At 45.5% G+C, this 14,020-nt stretch overlaps 2 protein-coding genes across 4 annotated transcripts in view; one reads left to right on the top strand and one right to left on the bottom strand.

The window, feature by feature from the left end:
- The window catches only part of SAMD15 (sterile alpha motif domain containing 15), a 22,592-nt gene extending 14,312 nt beyond the window's left edge, over positions 1-8,280 (top strand). The window contains exon 3 of one of the 3 annotated variants that reach the window (XM_006134817.4): positions 8,144-8,280. In XM_006134817.4, coding sequence (XP_006134879.1) covers positions 8,144-8,260 — 117 coding nt within the window. In that variant the 3' untranslated portion in view covers positions 8,261-8,280. Of the gene's footprint in view, positions 1-3,298; positions 3,462-5,343; positions 5,650-8,143 lie in introns of those variants that run through there. The other 2 variants (XM_025190562.3, XM_089778409.1) reach the window with 2 other exon arrangements.
- The window catches only part of NOXRED1 (NADP dependent oxidoreductase domain containing 1), an 18,304-nt gene continuing 12,318 nt past the window's right edge, over positions 8,035-14,020 (bottom strand). The window contains exon 6 of the mRNA XM_006134816.5: positions 8,035-8,616. Within this exon, the coding sequence (XP_006134878.3) occupies positions 8,394-8,616 (223 nt within the window). The 3' untranslated portion in view covers positions 8,035-8,393. The remainder of the gene's footprint in view (positions 8,617-14,020) is intronic.

Raw genomic sequence — 14,020 nt, 5'->3', positions numbered from 1 at the left:
TCTTTTGTCTTATTGCAAGATTTGTGAAAGCGGATGTGTTTTGTAAACCCCCAGATCCTGGAGTCATGGGATATGAGATTCTTGATTTCTCTCCCCACTCCTATCCCCTAAAAGAAAAAAAAATCTAAAAATTCTAGTCTGCATGGTTGCAGAGTAAAGTTTGAAACATAACATAGCAGAGGAAACTGGTGAAGGAGGGTGAGCAGGGGTACCAGCCACATGCCATCCCCTCCCAGCCTGGGGAATGGCTGAGACAACTCTCCTCCACCTCAGGTCCCACCTCTCCCCATCTCTGCTCCACCTCTTTCCACTCCCTTGAGTGGAGCTTCAGAGAATAGCAGGGGCCGTTCTCTCCCCACCCCACCTCCCACACACAGCAGCAGCAGAGAGGCAAGTGGAGCAATGTGGCCCCAGCTCACTTTTTTCCTCCCACCCCATCTCTCTGCTTCCCAGCAGTCAGTGTGGAGCAATGCCCCTCCTCCCCCCATAAGCAATGTGGCCAGAGAAGCACACATAGCAAGCTGGGGGCACTGCTCTGCTTGCCCCACTGCTGGCGATGAGCATGACAGGTGGCGGAGCCCTGCTGCGGGCACTAGACCCACCCCCTGCTAGTTTTCCCATTGGCTACTAGCTGGCCATTTTCCCCTCCTACCCACAGTGTTTGGGGAGACATGCCATGTACAGACGGCTGCTGGAGCTGAAGCAGCCAGCAGTTTGCAGCCTAGCACTGGTCCATTGGGAACCACTGGGGCAGGGAGCTCACTGGCGCCGCCCCCACCCCTAAGGATGATCAAATAGTTGTGTAGCCATTAAAATTTGATGCGGTTACACGATTATTCAATTACACACTAACATACCTAGAAGCAGACCCAGAACTGATCTCTTCAGGACCCTACAGTACAGGCAGTCCCCGAGTTACGCGGATCCGAGTTATGTCGGATCTGCAGTTACGAACGGGGCCCGTCTCCCTGGTCTCCAGCAGACCAGGGAGAGGAAGCAAAGCGGCGGAGCACGCGGGCAGCGGACAGCCCAGACGCGTCGGGGCTGTCCGCTGCCTGCGTGCTCCTTGGCTTTGCTCTGCTTTGCTCCCCGTCTCCCTGGTCTGCAGGGGGACGGGGAGCAAAGCGGCGGAACACGCGGGCAGCGGACAGCCCAGACGCGTCTGGGCTGTCCGCTGCCCGCGTGCTCCGCCGCTTTGCTTCCTCTCCCTGGTCTGCTGGAGACCAGGGAAACGGGCTCCATTCGTAACTGCGGATCCGACGTAAGTCTGGGCTGTCCGCTGCCCGTGTGTTCCACGGCTTTGCTCCCCGTCCCCCTGGTCTGCAGACCAGGGAGACGGGGGCAAAGCCGCGGAGCCCGAGGGCAGCAGGACAGCCACGGCGCGTCTGGGCTGTCCCGTTGCCCCCGTGCTCCGCGGCTTTGCTCCGGACGCCTGTGATACAGCAGCTGGGGCGCTGCCGGTTGGTCCCGTAGCGCCGCTCTGGGCGCTACTGGACCAACCCAGCAGCACCCCAGCTGCTCTGCCCCAGGCGTCCTGATTCAGCCACTGCTGGTCAGTTTCAGCAGCGTCTGAATCAGGACACCTGGGGCAGAGCAGCTTGGGTGCTGCTGGGTTGGTCCAGTAGCGCCGAGGAGCGGTGGCGCTACCGGACCAACCCAGCAGCACCCCAGCTGCTCTGCCCCAGGCGTCCCCAAGTCAGCCGCTGCTGAAACTGACCAGTGGCTGACTACAGGAAGCCCCTGCCCCGGGCTTCCTGGAATCAGCCGCTGATCAGTTTCAGCAGCAGCTGACTTGGGGATGCCTGGGGTTCTTAAGTTGAATCTGTATGTAAGTCGGAACTGGCGTCCAGATTCAGCCGCTGTTGAAACCGATCAGTTTCAGCAGCGGCTGAATCTGGATGCCAGTTCCGACTTACATACAGATTCAACTTAAGAACAAACCTACAGTCCCTATCTTGTACGTAACCCGGGGACTGCCTGTATATGATCTTCCCTTGACTTTGAACCACTAATAACTACTTTCTGGGAGCTGTTTTCCAAACAGTTATACATCCACTTTATAGGAGGTCCATCTAGGTTATATATCACTCATTTTCTTATGAGCAAGTCATGTGAAACTATCAAAAGCCTGAAGTCAAAATATACGACATTTACCACTTCACCCTATTCACAAGGCTTATTATACTATCAACAAAAACTATTAGGTTGATTTGACATTTTTTCTTGACAAATCCATGTTGACTGTTACTTATCACCTTATCTTCTAAGTGTTTGCAAACTGATTGCTAAGGCACTCTCTTCCCATTGACTTAAGTAAAGTTGAACCCCTAGCTATCTTCCTTTTCAGGAGTGTTAACTGAGGTTTTTAACAAAATTCAGTGCACAAGCAGTGCATGAATCTCCTGTTGAGGGAAACTAGCCCTTAGCTCTGTCCCATCTTCCAGTGACTGTATCCCTTGCACTCCCATTCTATGCCAGAGCTCAGAGCTCCCCTCCCCCAGCACCGCCAGCTTCAGAGTACCAGGTGGGCAGCACACCCCCTATTAGGAGCACCTGGCAGTATGAGCCTCAGCCATCCCAAGTCCCTGCCACAGGCTAGCCTACCCTAATCCCAGCCCTGGCCACGAGGGAAAGTGCAAGAACTGGAAGCATGCATGATAGGGTTTGGAGGCAGAGCATGAGCAGGGCCATACCTGGCTGTTTCAGGGAGGCTCAGCCTCCTTTGGCGTGTAATTAAATTAATAGAAAACAGGACAGCAAGCCTGGAGTTCTGGCTCTGTGATGTTGAACAAGTCCTTCAACCCACATTTTTCAAAGGTGATTGTTTAAACATGGACATTCAATTTCATAATGATAGACACATAAGTGATCTGAGTTCCCCATGTTTATTGTGAGCTGCAGATGTTAGTCATTCAGCACCTGTGAAAATTATGTAACTGATTTAGAATCCCAACTTCAAAAATCCGAGTTTGAAATGTTGGGCTACAACCTTTTAACATCAGTTGTTCCACCCTTAAAATGGGTAAAATCCTTTCCTAGTCTCATAGTGAGGTTGTGGGGATTAACATTTGAAAGGGACTCTAAGTCCAGTAGGCACGATTCTTATTTTTTGACTGGATGTATACAGTGCCTTCTTTATCACATGAAAAGAGTTGGCTGGCCGCATCCTCATGAGTTACAGCGTACTGAACCATACATACCCTTCCCTTGGGAATGTCAAATAGGCCAAAGGCTGCCTTTGTGAAGACATAACAGTTTTGTTTCAAATCTTCATTATTTAAAATTGCCTCCCTCATAGGGCATGAGCCGGAAGTTCAAACAGCTTGCAGCTCACAAGCAACAAGAGATAAAATCTTTATGCACCAGTGACTGGAGTTTGAACATTGTGTTCTTTATACTGTTAAGCACCAAGAAGCATTTGAGCCAGTCTTAACTCTTGCCTGGCTGAACAGTTCCAATTCTTTAATTCTAATGTGTACCCAGCAAAATGAACTCGAGGTAATATTTTTTAAATCATCCAGTTAAGCTAGGAACTTTTGTTCCATCAATTGTGAAAGGAATTGAGGCACTTCTAAGAGTCCCATCCTTGGCCATTATCTTCCTGGTTTCCCTTTTCACTAAAAGTGCATGGGCTAGACCACGGGTGGCCAACCCATTCTAGGCAAAGGGCCAAGATATCAGTGGATCCAGCACAAAGAGCCGGGGCAAAGTTGTCAAGAAAAAAAAAAGAAGAGATGTCCCTGTAAGAGCACGAATTTAGAGGCTTTTTGGCCAGATCAGGTTCCCGCCAGCTGACACCATCCTTAATACTCCATCTTTAATGACCAGGACAGATGGCTTCCCTGCCCTGGTGAGCACAGGGAGCTGGAAGGAGAGTGTTAGCCAGGGTAGTGAGTGGTCTGTGAGCCCTGTCACACCCGAGTCTTTGACTGCTATGACAGAGTCCCTTTGCAGCGGGCAGCCAGGGAGGCTGACGGGTGCCCCAAGAGTCTGCCCCGTAGAGGCGGCACGACTCAACGCTCAGCTCTTACCGCGTTTACCCCGACCGTGGCAAGATAGCCAAACTGGCTATGGTTCTTTTTTATTGTGTTTGATTCTGTTACAGCAACAGGAGGAGTCAGGTTAAAGCTTAAACAGTTACTATTTTATTGTTACAAGGCAAGCTTAGCTGTTAAATGTTACTGCTGTGTTCCAGATAACACAGTCACTACAAAGACAATACAATAACAGTCACTTAAAGGTACCATGGAACCCTTTTGGTTCCCTGAGCTCTTATTGAATGCGCACAGACAGACACCTAGCAGGTATATTCTCACCCCTGCGATCCTTACTCCGGCAAAGCCAGTGTTTTCTCTCAATCCCAATGGGAATCAGTTGATACGAGACGAAGGCGTCCCTAAAGTCTCGGGGGTCTAAGACCGCCTGACCAGCAGGTATATGGGTGGATCTCCAATTAGATTGGGGCACGGGGCCCCACTTTATACCTCTGTGGTCACATAGATGCTTCTCTTGTCATTAAAATGCCAATTAAGTTGGAACGTCTTTGTGACGCCCATTCGCACAGGGGGGTCCAAAGCTTAATTTGCACCTGTGAGGTGGAGGTAACTAAATCATTAGGGCCGGACATTCTTTCTGATGGGGTGGCAGATTCCTCTACCAGGATGGTGTGTAGACGTATCAATACTGGTATCAGCCAAGGGCAACTCGAGGGACCGATCGCCCGCTGGCCCAATTGCCGCTGTTATCTTATTTTAAAAAACAAAATTTATATTCTGAAAAGTGACTACAGTGTATTAGAGTCAGACTCCTCCACTGATGGTTCCAGGTCCAGCTAACTCAGATTACAACTCAGTAAATGATTTTTTTAGTGAGCAGTGCTGTTGCTGGTGATCTAACTGGACCTTTCTGCCTCGTATATTCTCATCAGCAATACAAATTCTACATGCACAATTTAGCAGACACTGTTGATGCATACTAGGCAGAGACTAATCCAACTCACTCACCCATGGCTATGTTTGCTCTGCAAGGGCTAGTAGGAGTCAAAACAAAACAAACCTATTTGGAGCAATAAAGGCAGCAGCTGTGACTAACATACTGCAAATCCCTGTGCTAATCAAATATCCTGTTTTTACATTAATTAGAAAAATAATTATAACTGTGCATTGGACTCATCTTGTCAAACCATCTTGTCAAACCATGCATAGAAATGTTTTCTATGAAAAGGAAAACATTCTGAGACAAGAAACTGCAGGAGTTATTTTCTGTGTAGCTGTACACTACAGGGTTCTATTGTAACTACCACACTAAGAATAGGCTCCCTTATGTTTCTTTTTGCATTTTCAGGAGATTTCATGGCATGTCCGAGAGCTGCTGGGGATTGAGGAGTCTCTCTGGAGTAGAAGCATTGCCCTCCCATACAGGGACAATCTGGGCTTGTTTCTAGAGCACAAAGCCCCAAGTGGTGAAAAAGCTGATGCCCTCACCTTCACTCAGTTTGTCCAAGAAGCAGGATTAGAGCAATATGCTACAATTCCTCAACTGTAAAAAGCCCAGAAAACTGTAAAAGCAGACACCACCCTCATCTTCCTTTGTTCAAGAAGCAACAATTCCATCCTCTCCAGATTAAAGACAGGTCCCTCGATACTCTGATTGTGTTAGTGCTGACAGTATGTTCAGCCATGCACTGTTCTTCCCTTGAACAGCTTTCTATTAGGGATATAAAGAACTAGTCGACTAGTTGCTCCCTCCCTCCCCTGCTTGCTGCCTCTATCAGGGGGAGGGAGAAGAGTGTGGTACTTAAAAGCAGCAATGCCACACGGAGCCCAAGGTCAGCGGCTCTGTGTGGCACTGCCGCTTTGAATGCCGCGGGGAGCCCAGCATCAGGCTTCTTGTGGCATTTCAAACTGGCAGCGCCGTGTGGAGCAGCTGACCCTGGGCTCCATGCGGCACTGCTGCTTTGAAATGTAAGGAGGAGCCCAGGATCAGCTAGGGAGTCCCCAGCTGACCCCAGACTCCTTGTGGTGCTGCTGCTTTGAAATGCTGGGTGGAGCCTGGGATCAGCTGAGGACTGCATTTCAAGGTGAAAGTGCCTGCCTGGATCCAGCAGGACTTCCTGCTGGCCCTGGGCTCCACACAGGATTCCAACTTTGAAATGCACAAGAGCCTCCGCTGGGGCTCTTCAAAGGTGAAACATGGAAGTGCTTATCGACTAGTCTTAACTTAACATCCCTAACGCCATTTAAACTTTTACTCTCAAAGAACCCCCTCTAGTATATGATCAGGTGCCAATCTCCTAAGTATCATTATCCTAAAGTTCCTCTTTTTCTCTTTTGTAGGAGCTTTGTATGGCTCAATCATATCTGAATACCTATCAACTGCTGCTATTTCACATGCTATCACTAAGACCAGGAAGACCACCATAAATCAGTGGTGGGGAACCTAAGGCCCAGGAGTTATATGTGGTCCATGCCTTGCCAGAAGGCCCCTGAGGCTTGGGGCTCCCCCCCAACATTGTGGAGCTCATGATGGCACTCCTGTCCCCACTCTTCCCTTTGTGGGGTTGGTGCACACAGAATCTAGTAGCCTGGGCCGCCCAGGCCGTGGTGTACAAATGGAACATGAGGCGTGTCTTTCTCCTCAGGGGCAACATCACTAAGGGGGAGGGGAGTTTGCCTCTCACTTGCATGTGTGACCTCCCCCCCCCCACACACAGTAGTGACTCCCTGCTCAAAAAAGATTCCCTACCCCTGCCATAGATAAAACTTTATCACCTTTCATTGACACCCGCTTTCTTCAAGTTTGGGGGATAGATTATAAGGTTTTTTTTCACAAACTATAGTCTTTGCCATTACAGATCCAGCTGATCTCTTTCACTATTCCATACACAGAAATAAGTTTATAGTGATGTATATAATTGCTTTATGTACATTGTGCCTGGTGTTGTAAAGAATCTCAAGGTGCCTTACAAGCCATATAAAGCAAGAATCCTTTCCTCGTTGCAGAAATAGTTACTTTTGAGGTAGAACAAGGCAGCTGTTTATTCCTGCAAGCACCGTGGAACAACATGGTAGATTAGGACAGGAAGTGAAGGAGAACATTTTATCCAACTGAAACTGAAGAGAGAATTGAAGGAAGGAGCACTGAATTGCTCTAGGTACCAGGGTTAAGATCCCTGTTATTGAGAGAGATATTGTGCAATCTTTTACATGATTAGGATTTTGGTTTTGTGTCTCATCCTACACTTTTATGTCTCATCAGCACTTGCAGCAGCAAAGCATCTCCTGGCACTATGGTTAAGTAGCAGTTCAATCCTGACAAAGAAAAAAATACTTCCTACTGAATCATCAATACCATTGTCCGCAGCAGCAGCAGAGATTTCCTTGATCCCAGCCAATCCAAATATTGAACAGAGACAGTCTTCTCTAGTATCTGAGATCTGACTAGGTCACAACCCAGTGTGGTGGGACTGCAGCCACTGTAAGGTTGTTGGGCACATTCATTTTCTCTAGCATTTTTTATCATATAAATAAAAAAAAATGCTAGTGCCCAATGCTGAAATTGAATTAAGCACAAAACACAATTTTGATAAGCCTGGAGCAAACAAAAGCAATCATCTGGTAGGATACTAACTTTCCTGACAAACAGTTTTAGTAGAATGCCAAAACAAACTTGTAGAAATAAATAAAAACATGAACCGATTAGTGGAATCTGCAGTGTTAGTCTAAACATTTAAAGAGCAAGCTGTTCAAATGCCCACTTTTTCTTCATTTAGCTGTGGGATAGAGTCAAAACTGTTAGGTTCCAGGACCATTCAGTGATAGCCATACTTGATGACTCACTCACTCACTCAAATATTTTGTTAATGGCCCTTATGCCACAAGTCCAGAGAGAGGACTCGGGGCTACCACACGTAAAAGAGACCCCCAAATATTTTAGCAGTAGACAACTCATGATTGGTGAGGGTTTTACCAAGACCTTCATGTGGTCACAAGACAGGCAAGATTGTACATGGATAAAAGTTAGACAGGAACAGTATTCATTTTAACTGTTTAATTTGTCCATTACTTTGCAAATGGCTTGTACTGTGGGTGGTGGGCAAGTCAAAGGTTTACATGCTATTCCAGCTTTCTCTTTTCTACTGCAGGAAAAAGTCCTCACTGTGCATTCCTCCACCACACACAACTGTATGGATCCTGCAATGGGAACTGGTAGGAAAGGGGTCTTAATCTCCACCACAGTTCTTTTCAGCATTAAACCTTAATAAAGCAGTTTCATCCTTGGAGATTTGGAATTGCACAACGATTATACTGTATGAAGCCTCCAAAATAGTGTGAGAACAGCGCCTGGGTCTTTTGTCCAAGTCACATCAATAAGAGCCATGGGTGGAGATTGACTCATAACCCAGCACCATCCTGGGAGCTGCTGTGGCAGGAAAAGACGATATTCTGCTGCCAGTGGCCCCTGCTGACCATCCTGCCACTCTTTTCCAGTGGAACTCCAAAGGAGGTATAGTACAATAAAGTAAGATGGTTCTGAAGAGACTCACTGCTTGCTAGGAGCTGACTGAAGGGAGACTCCTTCATTTGTACAGTTGTCAGGTCAAACCAGGGGAAGGTGCTGGGAAGAGAAAACAGGCTGGATTATGGGCAACAGCTACTAGTTCCAGATCTGTGATTTAACAAGATGGCTTTGATCAAAACTCTCAATCTTAGCCCATTGAGAAAGCAACATGATTCAGAACCCTTTGTTCTTTGGACAAAGCCAGAACTGCCCACAATAAGCAAAACTTCTATGGTATTATTGGGATGATCCTGCACAAACAGGATGCAATGGACCAACTGCATTCAGCTGTATATCCATAAACAAACATATCCATACACAAGAGTGTCTGTCAGTGCCTTGCCTTTGGATTGTCTTCCACTATTAATAACAGTTCACTCTAGCATGACCCTTTAGCTAACTCTCTATATATTTCTATTATGCTCATCACAATGAGACCCTGATCCTGACTGGGGCCACTTGGTGATATTGCACTACAACTAATAAAAGAGTAATGTAGAAAACAGATTTAATGGAAATGGATGGCTCAGAAATTGGTAATGAGATCATTAGTACTCAGTTCAAATCAAGCTTTCACTGATAGTATCCAAAAGCCATTATCACACGTGACCCAGGGATCCTTTGATATCAGAGGGTGGGGGAATACACATTAATGATGAGTAAATGACTAAATACAATTTGTATCAAGTACACGATTAGTCGATAAGGGGCTGCTGCAGCTCTAAAGTTTAAATGTAGTGGGAATCAGATGTGTAAGCAGCTGGGCTCCTACATTTAAACTGCAGGATCCCACATTGCACCTCTGCCTCCCTTCCCCCTCCATGGAGATGGTGCTGGGGGAAACCGGCTTTTAAGCCAGCTCCCACTACCCCCCCCCCCCACTCCTTGCTGCCTCTGACGTACACTATTTGACTACTCTTTAACATCCCTAGTACACATACGGTTTTACAAAGGTTCCTGGGACTGGATAACTGCATAATACACCAGAAGGGTTAACTAAAGGATGGCATATGAAATTTCTACCAAGAGCTGGTAGCCCACTGGTCAACATAATTATTGCAAAATGTATATACAGATAATATTTAAGGAATTGTGTCTATACTGAAAATTATGTTCTTTAGGTCCAGGAATTAAGGTACATCACCAGGAAGTGACAAACCTCTGATATGTTCCTTCCAAGTATGAGATTACAGATGCTTATTTCACTGGCCATGCATGTACTGTATGCCTCACAAAGCATATTGAGCCTGCTGCCGCACAAGTGAGAGAGAGAGAGAGAGAGAGAGGAAAAATGTACAGGGAAAAACAATGAGTGGGAGAGTGTTTGGTTTATGAATGAGGACAAAGCATAAGAAGACTATATCTTTGAGGGGGAGGCAAAAAGATCCATAGTTTCCTTCATGCAGAAGGCAAGCTATTTGCATGCTTGCCTTATAAAGGAGCAGGTTCACAGCCATCCTGGCTGTATAACACTAAGAAGAATTTTGTAGTAAGCAACATTCAACAAGACATGAGACTATCTTGCTAATTACTGGTAGGCTCTAGAACGTGTTTTATAATTTTATATGTAACCATTTATTTTCAATATTTCTACTTGCTATTACTCTAATCTCTATGTTTTGTTCATAAAGTGATATTTGTTCATAGTAAAATCAAGTATAGGTGGTGTGTGTTAAGCTGGGCCATGATATAAGGTGGAAATGAAAAACTGGGTCATACTTTTTCTTTGGAAGCAGCCAATCTGTGAATTGGTGGAATAGGGAATTAGTGGAATAGGGACTGGGGTATGCAAGGAAACACTCAAAGGGCTAGAATGTGCCAATCACTAACCTGCAGCATGACAGTAGGTTCTGCAAGGCCTAGAGGGAAGTGTTTGCATTGCCCATGGAGTTGAGGAACTGGCCTATGGCTTCCTCACACTAAGGGCAGGTGGTAGAGTGGTGTGTCAAAACTGTGGATACACCATTTAACAACTGTTCAGTGGTCTATATGAAATGTGCTGGGGGTCTCAGTTTGGTTCTTATTGGACAGGTCTTTTGGTATCTGGCTTCTAATAGAACAATCAGATGTTAGATAGATGATACAGCCACTCTGTCATGGCAACATGACCTGGAGACATCAAGTGCATCCATCTACTATCAAGATGATAAGAGGGCTGCCCGTAACCAGACAGCACCCTGTTTGTTCTGAACAGGTGATCACATAAGAAAAAACTACTAACAGATTACCCCCCTTTTGGCTTGAGAGGTCAAAGTCTGAGTAGGCCCTGGAGACTTACTTCCCTTCTCCCTCCTAGCAATTATCCCTCAAAGGCACATTGGGAGTGAGAAGTAAATTGTCTTTGCCATTGCACCTGCCTGGAGGAATAAAAAGCAGTTCTCATGTTCTGGGTATGTTCGTTTAATAATTTTCACAAACATTACATTTAACTTAAATGTTTTAAACAGAAAAACAAAATTTTTTAAACAGAAAAAGCAAATCTGATTGGAGCAAGCCAGAAGCTCCACAAGATGAATGCCATACAAGGTGGCAGCAATAAAGCTATCCATCTGTATAGCCCTGTCTGAGGGTGACAAGACTCTTTACAAATCATATATATAGTAGTCCAATGTCTGTGACTAAAGCTGTAGTGTTACAGAGTCGCCTCTGGGGAGCGCTATTGCCTCGTACTATGGCGCTCAGCTGAGTTCTGTGCCGCTGAGCTGGGCCGCAGCGGGGGAGCAAGTGGCGCAAGCAGCCGTTTGGGCCCCGAGCTCCCCATGCAGCACCGGAGGCGGGGCCCAGCTGTGTACATCACCGCCACGCCCGCCTTTTGCCTCCCACCGTGGCGCTCAGCTGAGTTCTGCACTGCTCCGCCGGGCTGCCGCGGGGGGAGCAAGCGGCCGTTTAGGCTCCGCGCTCCCTGTGCTGCATGAAGAGCATGGAGCCCAAACAGCTGCTTGCCCCCGCACAGGTAACACAGAGCCCAAACAGTCGTTTGGGTTCTGCGATCCCCCGAATGATAGGCAGGAGAGGGAGGAGACGAGAAACAGAGAGTGAGAGGCAGGAAAAGGAGAAGAGAAAGAGACGGAGAGAGAGAGGCAGGAGGTGGAGGAGAGATGGGGGGGGGGGGAGAGGCAGGAGGACGAAGAGAGAGAGAGAGAGAGAGAGAGAGACAGACATAGAGGAGAATCCCGAAAAATCCCATTCTATCCTGAAAAATCCCAGGTTATTGGCTAGTAAATAAATAAAGCTTCATCGGCCCTCCTGCTACTCATAAACTAGGTGAGTATTAATCTCACTTTATAGACAGGAAACAGAGAAAGGAAGTGACATCCCAAGTTCGTACAGGAGATCTGTGATAGAAAAAATGAATCTAGGTGTCCTAATGCCACATTCTCTTCTCCAGTTCTGAATATGGATCCTTGAAAAGGATAAAGGAACATTACTCATCATTTTCATCCAAATCCACTGATAAATGTATGGTGGCATTGGCATGCTGTGGACATGAGGTCAGACACCAGGATAATATTTTCCAGATGGCTAGCCAAGGTGGTGGTTCTTTACCAAGAAGACCGGGAAACATTAAAACCAAAAGTTTTGCTGAAGTTTGGAAATGAAACCGGACAAAGAGTCAGAGTACTAGGCAAGCAGCAGCAGGAGTCACTTAACAGAAATTTTGTACCTGTCCTGGTATCTTAGGAAGTACAGACAAATGAATCTCACTTCACTACCAGGTAAACTGGTTTAAATGGGAGAGGCCCTTCCAGAGCCTTTGGATCGAGCTGCGAGCCAAGCGAGAGCTCTGGCAGCGACCAGGCTGCTTGATGACAGTTAAAAAGAACTATGAAAGACCTACAGTAACATGATATGTTAGGACTAACCAGCACAGCTTCTGTAAAGAAAGATTATGTCTTACTAAAGCTCTTTGCGTTAGCCAAACTAGATAAGGATGAATCAGCTAACAATTCATTTGAACTTCAAAACCCTTCAGTGATATCGATGTAAATTAGACTCCTAGGGTAAAATTCTGTCATGAATCAGAGAGTGGTAAAGGGACAGGAAATGGATCCTCCTATATTTCTATTCTATTTTCACCATGCCAAAAATAAGATGCCTTATGTTTCCATGCTAGAGCCAGTGCTTAGGATAATTATTATTGATCTTTAAAGGAATAAACAGCAAGTTAGCAACATCTGCAAATGACATGACATTATTTTGGTTATTTACAGCTTTAAAATACCTGTGACCATGGTAATCAAGGGGAAAGATTTCACTATGTACAGTGGCCACAAAAGAACAAAACATTAGTTTTCCTAAATAATGGAATGGAAAATAATGTTGATAATATTTAATGCCAGTGTTATAATGCAGTTATATAAATCAATGACATACCCTCATCCAGAATACCATCTCAAGGCAAAAATACAGCAGAAAGAGGAGGAGTTTCAAAGATAAGCAATGAAAGATTGAAAGACCTGGAACGATTTCTGTGTAAAGAGAGACTGAGACTATGGGGACTGTCTGGTTTAGACAGAAGAGCAATAAGAAAGGACATGATAGCAGTATATAAAATAATGAACAGTCTAGAGAAGGTGAATCATGTCTTCTCAAATAAGAATAAAGGGACATTTGATTAAACTGATTTTTATATGATGCATGCTTTATCTGGCACAAGACAACAGTGATACCAAGGGCATCATAGGATTTAAAACAGAACTGGACATTTAGATATTTTTAGCAGGCTTAAGTCCCTCTGTGGTCTCGTATTTAATTTTTTATGTATATTTGTATTGTGTTTTTAAAATTTTTGTAAGCTGCCTCAAATATTTTAAAGAGGTGATGTAAAAATATATTAAATAAATACATTAGACTTTTTTGTTTAAAGGAAGGGATATAAGTCAGCCTATTTCAGAGCAGAACCTAAGCATTGAGTGAGAGATTAAAAACAAACTCCCTATGGACAGATTAGTCTCGATTATTCATTATGCATTTCCTGAACCTCCTTTCGGGCATTTGGTACTGGCTACTGTCAAACACAGGATACCGAACTAGAAGGCCTAGCAGTGTGGACTGTCCAGTATGGAAATTCTCTGTTCTGCTGTTTTACACCAAGTTGTACAACTGGAACAGGATGCACATATCCCCATTGAGTAAATTCTTATCAATATAAATAAGAATAGAGGGGCTAGGGGCTCAGACTGAGATACTGAGGCATTTTGCCAGTATATTGTTCTTTGAGTTATCACAAGGTAACAAAAAGTGCCAAAGTCCCATTTTAGGAACTTGGGAGCCAAATCTAATAACAATAAAGGAGACTTTGGCGCTTTCTTTAAATTGACCCAACAGTCACTGGTGCATGACATGAAATCAGGAGGGTGTGTACAGTATTCTGCAATAGGAAGACTCTTGGCTTTCAAATCCTGGTATGTGGAAAAGGTTCAGAGAGGGTGGCCAAGAAAAAACATCTGAAGTTCGGCAC

This window comes from Pelodiscus sinensis, chromosome 5, assembly GCF_052426305.1.
Source record: "Pelodiscus sinensis isolate ZL-2025 chromosome 5, ASM5242630v1, whole genome shotgun sequence".
Classification (NCBI taxonomy): Eukaryota; Metazoa; Chordata; order Testudines; family Trionychidae; genus Pelodiscus; species Pelodiscus sinensis.
The sequence above is the reverse complement of the archived record's forward strand: the minus strand, read 5'-3'. Positions and strand labels throughout refer to the sequence as shown.